At 45.9% G+C, this 13,632-nt stretch overlaps 1 protein-coding gene across 4 annotated transcripts in view; it reads right to left on the bottom strand.

The window, feature by feature from the left end:
- USP31 (ubiquitin specific peptidase 31) overlaps positions 1-9,946 on the bottom strand; it is a 109,572-nt gene extending 99,626 nt beyond the window's left edge. For all 4 annotated transcript variants that reach the window (XR_012122261.1, XM_036992350.2, XM_036992351.2 and 1 more), the window contains exon 1: positions 9,120-9,946. Coding sequence is in view for 3 of the 4 variants with exons in the window: in XM_036992350.2 (XP_036848245.1) it covers positions 9,120-9,749 (630 nt within the window). In the remaining variant the exon portion in view is untranslated. The remainder of the gene's footprint in view (positions 1-9,119) is intronic.
- Between the last annotated feature and the right edge of the window lie 3,686 nt (positions 9,947-13,632).

Raw genomic sequence — 13,632 nt, 5'->3', positions numbered from 1 at the left:
CTGAAGAGATGATTGTTCTAGAAACAAAAGGAAAAGACAATCGTACCACATGCCTGTCCAAAATTCTCTGGTGGCTGTCCTCACAGGGTGCTGTTCACTAACATGGCACTCAAGGACTTTGAGACCCAGCCCTGCCCAAAGCATCATTCAGTGGCCTCCTCCCCATCCCATCACTCCAACCACGACCCTATGCTTCAGCTCCAACCACACGTACCTTGAAACTTTCTGAATAAGCCAAGTTGTTTGAGGTTCCAAGCCTTTGCCCTCAATAGGCTTTCTGTCCTGGAAAAGCCTTTCCCACCTCTTCCTGTCCACCTAGAGGATTTGTACCCAGTCCTTCAAGACACAATCCAGGGATCATCTCTTCAGGCCCCACAACCCTCCTAGTCCTCCCGCAGGTGATCTCTCTGCTGGGTTTGCACAGCAGTTTTGTGCAAACCCTATCACAGCACTCAACTTAATCTAATGCAAATATTTCCTTATCCATCTCGTCTTCCCTTCTAGATCCTGAATTCCTTAAGGGCATGGACCACTTCACTCTTCATATCCCAGTGCCTTGTAACAAAGAACCAGCACAGCAAATGTGCTCAATAAACCTGTTTTGAGCACATATGGATTTATATGGAGCATAATAAATCCATATCCTGTCTGCCAAATACCAACCTGAATTTGATTTTTAATGGGTATAAACTGACACATCTGAAGCTTTACCCTGTATTCAGGGCTAAGAGCAGGCAGTCACACTGTAAAGTAAACCAAGTTTCATGACTCTCCCTGGTTTTACTCCCACCTCTCTCTGACTGCCTCTTCTCAACAGGCCCTCTCCTTCATCTTATCCTCTTATTTTCAGTTCAAGGGTACGGCCTTGGGCTTCAGATCTTTACACCCTATACTCCTTACTTCAATTATCACCTCTGTGCAGCTGAATCCAAGTGTACACAGCTAGTCCTAAATCGCACCATATTTCCATGTCTATTAAGACTCCCCTTCTTAGATATCCCATGACCCCCAACCCCACATGTTCAAATTAAATGCATGATCTTCTTCACCTCTTATGCTCCACAAACCACCTTCCCTTTCTAACTACCCCATTTCTATCAGGAATTTCTATCCCCAGTATTTTCTCCATCACTCAGGTCTGAAAGCTCAGTGTTTCCTTTACCATTTCATCTCTTGAATTCTCCTTAATAATGTCACAATGTCCTCCAAAATGTCCCTTGAAGTCACCCTTTCCTCCTCCTTTTCCTCGCTTCACACGGGTGATTGCCCTCTCCCTGCATTTACTTTCTCCTCCATCTGATTCATTTTGGCTCACCATCAGACCTGTTTTTTCATTAAATCAGCGTCTACACAGCTCAAGAAGTCGCAACAGAATCTCTACTGATTGCAGCCTCAAGGCTAAACTGCTGTGACAGACTTTCAAAGCCACCCATAATTTGGCCCCTCTCATCTCAGCCATCTACATTTATACTCCCTTCTCTCCAAATCAGTGGTTCTAGACTAGGGCAACTTTGCCCCTCCAGCAGACATTTGACAATGTCTGGAGAATAGGTTGGGGAAGGAGAGTGGGGAGAGGACAGGAAAGCTACTAAACACTCTATAATACCAGGACAGTGTCCCACAACAAAGAATTATCTGCCCAGTAATGCCATACAGATCAACAGAGTCCAGGTTGCTCCAAATGAAGCCTCCACAGCAGAAAAAGCCTGTGGTCTCCTGGTCCCTAGGCCATGTGCCGTCTCTATGCCTTTGGTCAGGATATTTCCCCAACAACCTGGAATATTGTCTCTCTTCCCCTTAGTTTATTTATCCCAGCCTTATTTATCTTCAGATCCCATTCTAAGCCATATCCCATGGCTTTAAACAGCATCTATAGACTGATCACTCCCAAATCTTTATCTCCAACCAGTCCCAATCTTCTGAACTCGATTCCCTTACCCAGCTGCCTACTAGACATCTCATGAGGGTGCTATTTAAAGCATCTGAAAGTGAATTCCTGATCCCTCCAAAACTACTACTCCTCAAGTAAGTACGTACACATCACCAGTAATCAATCACTCAGTTGCTCGAGACAAATATCTGGGAATTACTCTGGATGTGCCCTTCTGTCTCAGAGCCTTCCCCAAACAATCCATTAGCAAGTTCTGTCAGGTCTGCCTCCAGATACATCTCAAATTCATCCACTTCTCCACCTCCATCCACCACCACTTTTACCTAGTTGATCACAAAAGTCTCCTAACTGGCCTCCGCTTCCATTCTATTCACTACTTTAGCACTGTGAATGATCATTTCATATTTTAATGACATCATGCCAGAACTCTGCTTAGAACTTGCAACAACCCCCATTGCTCTTAGAATCAAATCTAAAATGCTTATCTTGGCCACAACCCTATATGATCTAGCCTCTGCCCACCTCACCTCCTTTCCAGTCTCATCTAACCCTCTCCTCCTAGCTCTTTAAGCTTCAGACAAGACCTCTCAGACTTTCAAATTTACCTCCAATCCTCTCCCACCGCAAACATTTTATCCCAGGCTCTTCTGTTTTCCTTCTTAGCTCTTATAATTTTAAATGTCATATTTCTAAGTGTTTAACATCTGCCTCCCTTCTAAAGAGACCATCAAAAATGACGCTGTACCATTTTTTTACCATTTGGTTTACTACTGTGACTAGCATGGCATGTGGCAAGGAGTTAGGAGACCCATAAATTTGTAGATTAATTGCTGACAATGAATGAATGAATTGCCAACTTACACTTTAGCCCACAATGACCTCATCCTTCTCTGAAATGTCACTGAACTTTCCTAGTCAGTACAGTTTAAAATAGCTACCTTAGAAGCAGGTAAGTTCTCTGAGGGCATGAACCAGTCCTAGTATCTTCAAACTTAGTCCTCTATTCCCAACCCCTCCTCTAAACTAGTTCCTTTACACATAATAATTGCTTAGTAAATGTTTCTGAAGTCAGCAAACAGGGAGTTCCATAATTGTTCTGTGAATTTTATTCCCCAATTAGTCCCCTTGGAAATTTCCTAATGCTTCCTTATGACCCCCACCACCACCACTAGGTAAGAAGCTACATACATCAGCTCAACACTTACTGAAAGGAGACCCATTCCTTTAAAAAGAGTGGAGAACAGGGATGCTTAGAGGAAACAAAATGACCTCCATGAGAGAAAATACTTGTAAATTTGTACAATGAAGAACAGGGCAGGAACTAGTATGAGGAAGTACTCATCAGGGAGCTGGCCCCAGCTCCCACCAGGAATGGGTCAGAGAATCTTGTCCTATACAACCTTTTGCTGGGCAGTGTGGCAAGGTGTATCAGCACTTTAAAGGCATGTTCCCTTTTACTCAGCAATGCTACTTCTAAGACTTCGTTCTTTAGAAAAGAAGACATGATGTGGGTTGAAGGACTGGCTATGATGGTTAAAAACTTTATACGACCTAAAGAGCCATCGTGGGCTTCTATCCAACCATTAAAAAGAAAGGAGTGGCCTTGGATATATCAACAACAACAAAAAAGAAAGCTATGCTACCCATGATGTGTTTTAAAGTCCAGGGTAGGTGGTTAGGGGAAAGCAAGTTAGGGAACTATGTAGGTAGAGTATGAGCCCACCAACATAAAAGATGTATCCATGTCTATATGTGCACTGAAATGGCCTGAAAGGATTCTTTTTTAAGGAAGACTTCCAGAAGTGCCTCAGCCTGCGGAACAATGGCACCTGCCTAAAGCTAGCTGCAGCTGACCTGATTCTTACTAACATTCAGCACCACACTTGTAGAAGAAAAAAATGCTGCAAGTTTCAGCATGTCCACCCTGCCTGTTTATGTTTTATGTTGAGACCTGACATTTAAGGTGACCACACATGCAGGACTCAGCGTGTACATCAGCAGCCCACGGGTGACAGAGAGTGGAAGCCAAGAACTCTGGTTCTGCTCCCTCGGCCTCAAGCCAGGAGGGGAACCTGTTCCCTCATCCAGACAGGCCGGGGCCTACTCACATCTCACCCAAATCTCCTTCTAAATCTGAAGTTAGATGATTCTATCACCTCCTTGTTCCCTCAGAGATTTAAAACTTCACTCAAGAAAAAGTGACAACATTTGACAGACAAGGGAACTGACCAGGAAGGGACATACTTTCTATTTTATATTCTGCCTTAAATCTTAATTGACCGACCCAGTTTTTTTTTCTTCTGCTTTTCAAATGAATTCAAGGGACACTCTGAAGTCAGTGTACTTCTTGAAAACCACTGTGAAATATCAATGTACTAGATAGCTTCATACACACCGGGAAAATTTACATCACAGGTCTGCAGCATAAAATCAGAGCTCCCCAGCATGAGTCCATGAGAAAGGAAAGGGTGAAAGTGAGCCACTGTAAGCCCCTGATTGCTAGCCTGTCTGCCACTACTCACTTACACATGTTTATTCCCATTGTAACCAGAGAACTCTTCCTAACAAATAAGCACTACCAGGTACCAAAGTTCAAGGAAAAAAAATATGGGAGAGAAAATTCTAGTAATTAGTTACTTTCTGTTTTACTGCAAATTTGGGAGGATTCATCACAGTTCTCTTATCAGTAGATCACTCTGTTCTAGTTGTTCTTTGGGAACATGGTTTGAAAACTGCTGCTATAAAACTTAACTTGAAAGATGACCATCTGTCTTTTACTTACTGCAAAAGGGCACTGAGTATTAGAAATCAGAGAAGCTCTGTAAGGACGTGGAGCACCCAGGCCAGCACTAAAGTTTAGACAATAAGCTATTTCTGAAAACTGTATATTGAGTATCCAGGTTTCAAAATTATTTATTCACTCTCATTATTTTACTAAGAAAATGATCCAAGCATCCTGCCAGTAAGGTTCAATCTCACTCTGGTGCTACTGTACACACACACACAGAATTACTCTGGATGTGCCCTTCTGTCTCAGAGCCCTCCCCAAACAATCCCCAAAAGTAACAAGGATACCATCCTAAAGGCTGGGGATGTAAGAAATGCCCTATGGAGGCTCAAAACAATGCTTCAACAGTTTTTCAAGTGAAGCCCTACCGACACTTTGGGCTGGACAATCCTCTGAGGGGTCAGAGCTAGTAGCATCCCCACTCCAGGTGTGACAAGCAAGTCTGTCTCCAGACACTGCCAAGTGTCCCCAGGCATAGTGGGTGGGAGAAGGCCAAGCACCCTGGTTGAGAACCAATGCTCTACGACCGGGAGAAAAACGCCTGAGTAAAAAGATAAAAGGATGTAGCTGGCAGCTAGAGAAATTTCTTAAAGCATACCAAGGCTGGGCCAGTCGATCCATTCCATTCTGGGAAATGAAAATCCAACCTTAACAACCACCTAAGTCATCCAAAACCAAAAATCCATTTACCTGGCAAGCTCTTAAACTCAATCAAGAAAGAATTCTAACTGAAAAACTTAGAAGAAAACCATTAGTAACTTAAGGACATTTTAAGATGATAAAGGCACATTTATAGTCATACTAAGTGCTTTTTTGAGACCTCAAGGCAAAAACTACCTTAAAATGGAAAATTGGTTTTATCTCTGCCAACTCCAATGAAATATTAGTGTCTGCCTGGAGCCCAGGTTCTGAGGCTGAATGTGAGCTCCAGAGTATCTGCATCAAATACCAATGTCTGCCACAAAACTGGGACAGTATGCCTTGCATCCACCTTCTCAGTGTTCAATTTTCTTTATGAAAATAATACCCATCAAATTTGGATGTAATAAAACGTTTTGAGGGGAAAAGAGTAATCCTTTACAGTACCACAAGCCTTACCTAACTGGAGGGAAAAAAGAAAAAAAAAGAAACTTAATCCTATCATTCTCAGACTTATAAATTGACTCTGGATTCTCAATTTCCAGAGAATAAAGTCCAAACTAGCACAGCTACAGTTCATCTACAACACACTTCTCCCAGACTTTCTGCACCCCAATCACTCTCCACGGTATATGATGAGCCACCAAGTCCCCCAAAGCCACATGCCCTTTCATACCACCCTACTGCTTCTCTGCCTAGCAATTTTCTATTCATCCTTCAGAACACTGCTTTTTGATGCTTTACTTTGCCTGTGAAATGTGGTTCCTGAACGAGCAGCATCAGTGCACCTGAGTTGTTAGAAATGCAGAACCTCAGGCCCCAGCCCAGCTCTACCAAATCCAAACCTACTTTGTAACAAGGTGCCCAGGTGAATTAGGTGCACTTACGAGGTCCCAACAGATGCAGTTCTTCACCAGCAGGCAGTGTCTTCCCCAAATCAAAGTGCCTGGCACATCACAGGTGAGGCACTTTGGTGGGCGACCTATGAAGTCAACCTCTCCTTTACTCGTCTCTTCTACTAAGCCAGGAAAACCCAAATATCCACCTTCCAGACTCCATGGCAGCCAGGGATAGACAACTGACATAGCTATACAGTCAATGAGTTGTAAGCAGAAGCTTGCTGAGGGGGCTTCTGGAAGAACTTCCGTTCCCCCAATGACTTCCTGCCCTGACAAACATTAGGGACAAAAGTCCAGTAATAGCAAAGGTCAACAATGTGGAAACACAGAAACGGTCTGGGTCCTCGCTGGGCCCATCAAGCCACTGTACCACCTTAGAACGATCTCCCTACCTCCAGACTTACTGTGTGAGCAAATTCAACACTGTTACTGCTTAAGGCAGCATCCTTAGTGCTATACCTCCTTTTTAAGCTGACTGCATTCCTGTTATCAGTTCAATAAAGGGGAAAGTGAATGAATGAATACAAAGTGAAATCTACTAAAGGTTCAGAGATTACATTAAAAAAAAAACAGGGCCTCAAAGAATCTGTTCAACTTTGCCAAAGCATGCCTGTAAATCAGTCTCTGCATTTCTAGAATTACTGGCTCATTTGTGTTCACAGCTTTTTAATGGGTTAAAAAATGAAAACAATCTCTTAAAAAGCAATGGAAATGTTCACATACAAAAATGCTGTAGAAATTGATTTTCACATATTGGAAAAGAGAAGAAAACCAAACTTAAAACACTGGGCTCCGGCCTTGAAAAGTTTGCACTTGCTGTGGCTACTTACAGGCAGCTATAAGCCTAGAGAAAACAGACTTAGAGTAGCAGGTTGGTTGCCATTCTCTCTTTCCTATTTTGAGATCTCTGTCATGGATCTCTTTTTCCCAGTCCTTATCCCAGTCGAGTATTTCCATTCAAATAGCCAAGATCAAACAGCAACTGGGTTTTTCTTTTTTAGAAAAACAGAGTAGAACAACATAAATAAATATAAATAAAAGTGAAATGTATTAAAAGGGGATGGGGGGGGGGGGGGGAGGCACCTGACAGTGCTGTTCCTCAGAAAGAAAGTAGGTCCCCAACCAGTACTGACTCCTTAGGTATTTTACCATTTTATATTTCACACAAATCATTTATTTTTTATTTATATAAATGTATTTTAGAAAGACACATTACAGCACCAATGGAAAGCTAGTACCATCTGCCACAAAGAGAAGACAAATGTAAAAAACAAACCCACTGAAAACAAAACTTTATTAAATTCTAGCTATTGTTGTCTCCCTAAGTGCCTCTAAACTTAAAAGCTTGTTCTCTCTGTTTAAAGAAAAATGGTGGGGGAATGAGCAAGAGGTGTTAAGTCAGGCTACTATGAAACTGACACATTCTCTAGGGTATAATTAGGACAGCAGAAGAACAGAAAAGGAATTAACTTTCTCACTGTGTGATCATCTCCATGTCCCACCGGAAAGAATCCCTCACACAATCTTACATCATCTGCCACTTTTGAGCAGACTAAGAGCCCATTTTCTTAGTGCAGCCTAAAGAGCCCTACACCATACGGCCCAGCATGCCAGGCAGCTTTCAGCTGCTCACTACACTTCTAGCTACACTGACAGCCAACAAGGACCCAAGGGCCATATCTAGCCCCCTACCTGTTTTTGTATGGCCTATGAGCTAAGAATAGCTGGTAGAGATGAATGTAATCATTTTGTTGATAGGGAACCCTATTTTTGAATTCCAGTTAAACCCTCCAAAACAAGAACCCCATTCTTCTCCTAAGCAGACCTGTATTACAAAATATTGTCCTCAATTAACATTAAACTCTTTGTCAAAAAATCCGTGGAAGTTTGTTTTCTCTTGTCATATTCGTACCTACAGAACATACTCCATTTTTGCGTATCAAGCATTTACTATCCAGCCCTTTCACAGAAAGAATTTGCTGATCCCAGAGTTCACTGTTCCTCAAGGGCACCAAGCTCATTCCCATCTCCAGCTCTCACACTTTCCTTACACCCAGGAAGCGGCCCCCCCACTGACGCACTCAAGGCTGCCTTTGCCTTTCCCTAAGGTTACTTAAGTCTCAGTTCCAATGTCACCCCTTTCAGGAAGCCACCCTAACCCTGCCTCCTCCCCATTTAAGGCAGCCTGCCAACCCCATCAATCAAACCACCAAGATGCACCTTCTTCAAACCACCACCTGGTATTACCTCCTTAACTTATCAAAGTCTAGTAATGAAAATGGTAGCAGCAGCAAATACACATGGTACTATACACATTGGAAGCACTTTACCGACTAGGTTGAACCCTAAATAAGTGCCAATCAGTAAGTCAAAAATAGTCAAATGGGTAACTGCATAGGGATCAACCTAACATATCAACTTGTTTGAGGCTCACAAACACCTTCTGAGGCAGTACCAGAGGAGGAAAATGGCAGAGAGGTTGAGTAACTTGCCTGAAGTCACACTGAAAATGGCAGAGAGGTTGAGTAACTTGCCTGAAGTCACACTGATAGTAAGCGCCAGGAGGATTTGAACACAGGATCAACACTCCCACCTCCAAGAATGTAGGTTCCATGAAGACAGACGGTCACGTTCATTGTCACAGCCCTGTCCAGCGCCCATCGCTGGGCCTGGCACGTAGTAAGCCGTTGATAAATACAGGACCGAATGAATGGATGGATGCCTGCATGCATCTCCCTTAAAATCAGTGGTATCTGTCCCAGACGTGGGCCCACACCTCTTCGGGCAGCCAGGCGTTTGTCCACCGGCCCGCGAAGAAGGAGAGGAAGATTTGGGCAGATGGGTGCCCCAGGGACTCAGGGTATAGGGCCCCCTCCTGGGAATGGGGCGCCGCGGGGCTCACCTTGAAGTCGCGGCTGTGCTGCGGGGTGTACTCCAGGGTCCAGAGGGCCCGCACCAGGTGCGCCAGCTGCTCGGTGACCTCGCCCTGGCCCTGCGCGCCGCGGCCCACAGGCTGCTCGGGGTCAGGCGAGGGCTCGGGCCGCCCCGCCCGGTACTGGCCGAGCGCCAGGTACTCGGCGAAGAGTTCGGTGTTGCTGAGACACTGCAGCGTGGCGTTCATGAAGCACGTGTTCCCGTGGTTCCGGAGCCCCGCCACCCCCGGCACCGGCTCGGCAGCGCAGGCGGGCGGCGCGGGCGAGGCAGGCGGCGGCGGGCACGGCGGCGGCGTGGGCGCGGCGGGCGGCCCCGGCGGGAAGCAGCTGCGGAGGCCGCCGCGGTCCGGGGCGGCGCCCTCCGAACTAAGGTGCGAGAGCGTGGACAGCGTCTTGAGGACGCGGCTCATGAAGCTGCCCACCGAGCGCGCCGAAGAGGGCGAGGAGGGCGCGGCGGGCCCGGGGCCCCCGGGAGCCCCCGCGCCGCCGCCGCCCGCGCGGCCGCTCCGGAAAAGCCGCTTGCTGAAGGAGCGCTTCTCCTTCCCGCCCGCCGCCGCCTCCACCGGCGGCCCGGGCTCGGGCGCCGTTACCTTGGACATGGCGACAGCCGCCGTCGCTCATCACCGCGCCCACCCGTCTGGCCCGCGGCCCCGCCACGGCCGCCGCCGCATCCCGCGGCGCCGCGTTTCACCGGCAGGGCCGGGGGCTCGACGCCCCACACACCTCAAGGAACTGCCGAGCCAGCGAGCTCAGCAAGCGGCGGCCCGCGGGGCGGGGGAGCGCCGCGCGACCCGCCCAGCTGGGCCGCTCACGTGACCCGCCTCACGGCACCGCCCTCCCGGCGCTGAAGCCTCTGCAGTAGCCATGTTGACTGTGGGAACGGAGTCACCCCTCCAGTCAGATGAGATGACTCTCTGCTCTGGGCGCGGTCGGCTGTGTGAAGCCTAAGAGAGGCCATGTCTAGTGTGGGCACAGTCCAGTCACAGGGGAGAGCGGTAGTCAGGAGCCCGGCTGGAGCTCCGTCTTCGCTGCTCTAATGGAGGAGGCTTTCGGAAAGTGCATGGATCAGAATGCCCCCCCGTACCAGATTCTGAAAGAGGTGATGGACATGGCCCTGGCCGGTTCTTTCCAAACTAGCTCCGCCCGGTTCCCGAGGAGCTCCGACAGCCTGCGTGCCCCCCCCCCAAAGCCGTAACAGAGCCTGGCATGCCCGGCGGACTTGTTTTCAGGCGGCTGCTTGAAGTCGCAGTGAAACGGTGTAATCAAATCAAAATTACCTTCCTTTTCAGAACAGCCTTTACCACCATTCATTCAACAAACAGCTACTGCTTTGCTCCAGGCACTGTGCTAGGCGCTGAAAACAGGACTAACACGATTTCTGCCCGACCCTCCTGCAGCTTAAATTCCTAATGGATGCTGATAATAGCTTCTATGTTCCAAGCATTATGCTAAGCATGCAATATCTCTAATCTTCAACTCAATGTCTTTGAATTTGAGATAACTTACTACTTCAAACACAGGTTTGACTTGACTTCTAAACGAAACCCACACATATCACAGGCTCCGAGATAGGTTGTATCAGTGAGCGAAGAATCCTGGTGTCATCATATTGACTTATTAATACCTCAAGTGGCTCTACTCTCAATGTTGGGGAGAATATAAGAAATAGGGACTATGGCAAAGTGCAAATCAACATTTTTCCAAAGTGGGTAGCTGCCAGTCAGCTCCAGCCAATGACTCCCATGCAGAAATGAGGACTTAGATCATCTGATTTTTTAAGAAAAGGTGAAAATCCTATTTTTAAATGTTGGTTCAATTAAAAAAGAAAAAAATAGCACAGAAAAAAAGTACATCTTTGGGCTGCCTTCAGCTCACAATCCACTGGTTTATGACCTCATATCTGTAGATTCTCCTCTTTACTAACCCTTAGTCTGAGTCTTGGTCACTGCAGAAGAGAGAAACTGGGAAGGGTTTTTAAACCCTTCCTCTTTTTAAAACATAAATCTCACCTTACAATATATTTCAAAGTAAATGGCTCTTGGCTCTGGCCTCCCATTCCAAGGTAAACATGGCTCTTATGATAATACCTCCTTCCCCCCCTACTCTGCAGTGGCCCCCAAATCACTTCCATTCCCACCTCTAGTCAAAATATCCATTCCTCCCTGAATCTTGAGCTCATCTGGATAGAAAGAAAGCAATCTGATCACTCATACTTAAGTGTGAATGCAGTGGTCGTCCGTCTTTGCAGGTTTGAATTTTTGAGGAATAAAATAAAGGAATAGCTTTTGGTGGAATTTCAAGTAGTTTGACAACATTTTATCACAATATCCAGCCATTATGTTAAAAGTTTATTTTTTTTAGGAGGTAGGAAGGGTCTTGGGGCTGAGGTCTCCTATAATGTCACGTCAACCTGGAAATTAGCCCTCAAGATTAGCTTCCCTATGCTGCTTCTACCTTTTTTTTTTTTTAGCACTTCTTCATTTGGGGCTCAGATGTTCATAGCACCCATCACCATTGTTCAAAATCTACAAAAGACTCAACATTTAAAGCAGAGGCTAGATCTGTTTTGCTGATCATAGATGCCCAGTACTGATCATGATTCTAATAAATGTTTGGTTAAATGAATAAACTAATTTAGAAGGAAATTGAGCATAGCAAAGGCTCTTCATCCACCATGACTTATGACCAGAGCCCATCTCTAATTTCAGCCAGCCACAGCTATAAACTGTGTAAGCTATTGCATTGTGACAGGCCCCCCAACACACATACTTCAATGCCTGCTGTTTATCTCTTTGCTTTTCTGTCTGAGCTTTCTCTCTAAAGCCAGAGAACTCACTTGTGGAGGAAAGAGAAGAATTGAGTTAACAACTCCCCACCCCTAAGAGGGGCAACTCTCAACCAGTGGGAAATACCAGCCAGTGAATAAACACCCAGCCTCCCATCCTTTGGATGGACAACCTGAGGTAGATCAAACTCTTCAGAGAGTCTCCAGGGAGACTGAGTCCCAGTTGCCCTCAGTTGTAACTGTGTTAGTAACACACCCTTTTCTGGATCTACTTCCCTGTGTCACTCTGCCGCTCCCCCACTCCTGCCTTCAGGATCACCTCCCCAAAAACTATCTGCACTCAAGTCTTTATCTCAGATTCTGATCTAAGAAGAACCCAAACAAAGACACTAAGCAATTTTAGTTAGGGCTGGAGAAGTCAAACCCAAGAAAGATCGGGAATTGGTCAAAATCAGGTGTTCTTCTAGCTCTGTAAGCAATCTTTGGCCTTCTCTACCAACAGGCCTTCTCCATGTGACTATCCTGCTGGCTGCTTTCAGAACATCATTCCTTTCTTTCCTGGCATTTATGCCGGGCAAACAGTAGGTGCTAACAAATGTTCTTTTTAAATTTTATTTAACTAAGAGTCAAAGAGCAGGGGAATTCTATCACCCTGCTTCTGTTCTTTGTACTGAAGCCTTAGCCTGAATATGACCCCATTGCCAGGGCCCTCCTCTGTAATCCAAGCCAACCACTTGGAACCCATTGCTGCCGTGTGCTTCAGAGAAATTTGGGCTGAGCCTATTACCCCAATCTGACTCCCTTGATTTAGCATCACAACAAGCCAGGATCACCACAACCCTTTGAACACTGCCCTCTCCCCTAGCCCAGTACCACTTAGTTGCCATGTCCACCTTTTCCCACCAGCATGTAGCCAAAATCCAAAATGTAATTGGTAGAGTTCAGCAGTAATCCAGAGGGTAGTTTCCTCTGTCACCAGAGCCCAGTAAAATATGATTCCCTCTGATCTCTCATCTGTAGTTGTCCCCCAGGCCCTATTTACAATCCAACATCATGGAGTGTCTTATTCATCACCCATGCCCTCAGGCACTTTGATCCAAATATACAGGACTTTTGCTCAAGCTGTTTTCTCTGTCCCAAAAACCTTTCCTTGAGCCTCTTGGCTTAGCTAATCTATCCTGTCCTTAAAGTCTCACCTTAGGTACCACCTGCTGCAGGAGATGCCCCTTCCTCAGGCTCTCTCGGCACCTCTCAGTTATGTCACTAACTTTACCATACTGAAGGCAGCTTACAAACTGTCACCTGCCTTAGAATGTGGGCTGCAACCCAGCAGAGTCTCATCTTAACCATTATTGGATGCCTACTAAGGTAGCTATCATATAGCATATTGATTATTTGGCAGTAGTACATCCAAACAACATCTGAACTCCTCAGAGAGACACCTGAACTCCCCACACCTTTCCAGTCTGGCTCCTCCCACCATTCCAGGCTTATTGGTACTCACAAGGCCCATCCTTTCTCTGCTTGGCCAGATCAGAATCAGAAAAGAATCCCTGGTTGGAGCACTAGTATAGTCATTCTTTAAGACCCACCCCAAACAAACTTCTGTTGTTAATTTTCCACCATGCATCTCTGAACCCACCCATTATTACCCCCTGAGATAGGGACACACAAATTAGAAACAGCAGTGCAATGAA

Source organism: Manis javanica, chromosome 10 (genome assembly GCF_040802235.1).
Source record: "Manis javanica isolate MJ-LG chromosome 10, MJ_LKY, whole genome shotgun sequence".
Lineage (NCBI taxonomy): Eukaryota > Metazoa > Chordata > Mammalia > Pholidota > Manidae > Manis > Manis javanica.
The sequence above is the reverse complement of the archived record's forward strand: the minus strand, read 5'-3'. Positions and strand labels throughout refer to the sequence as shown.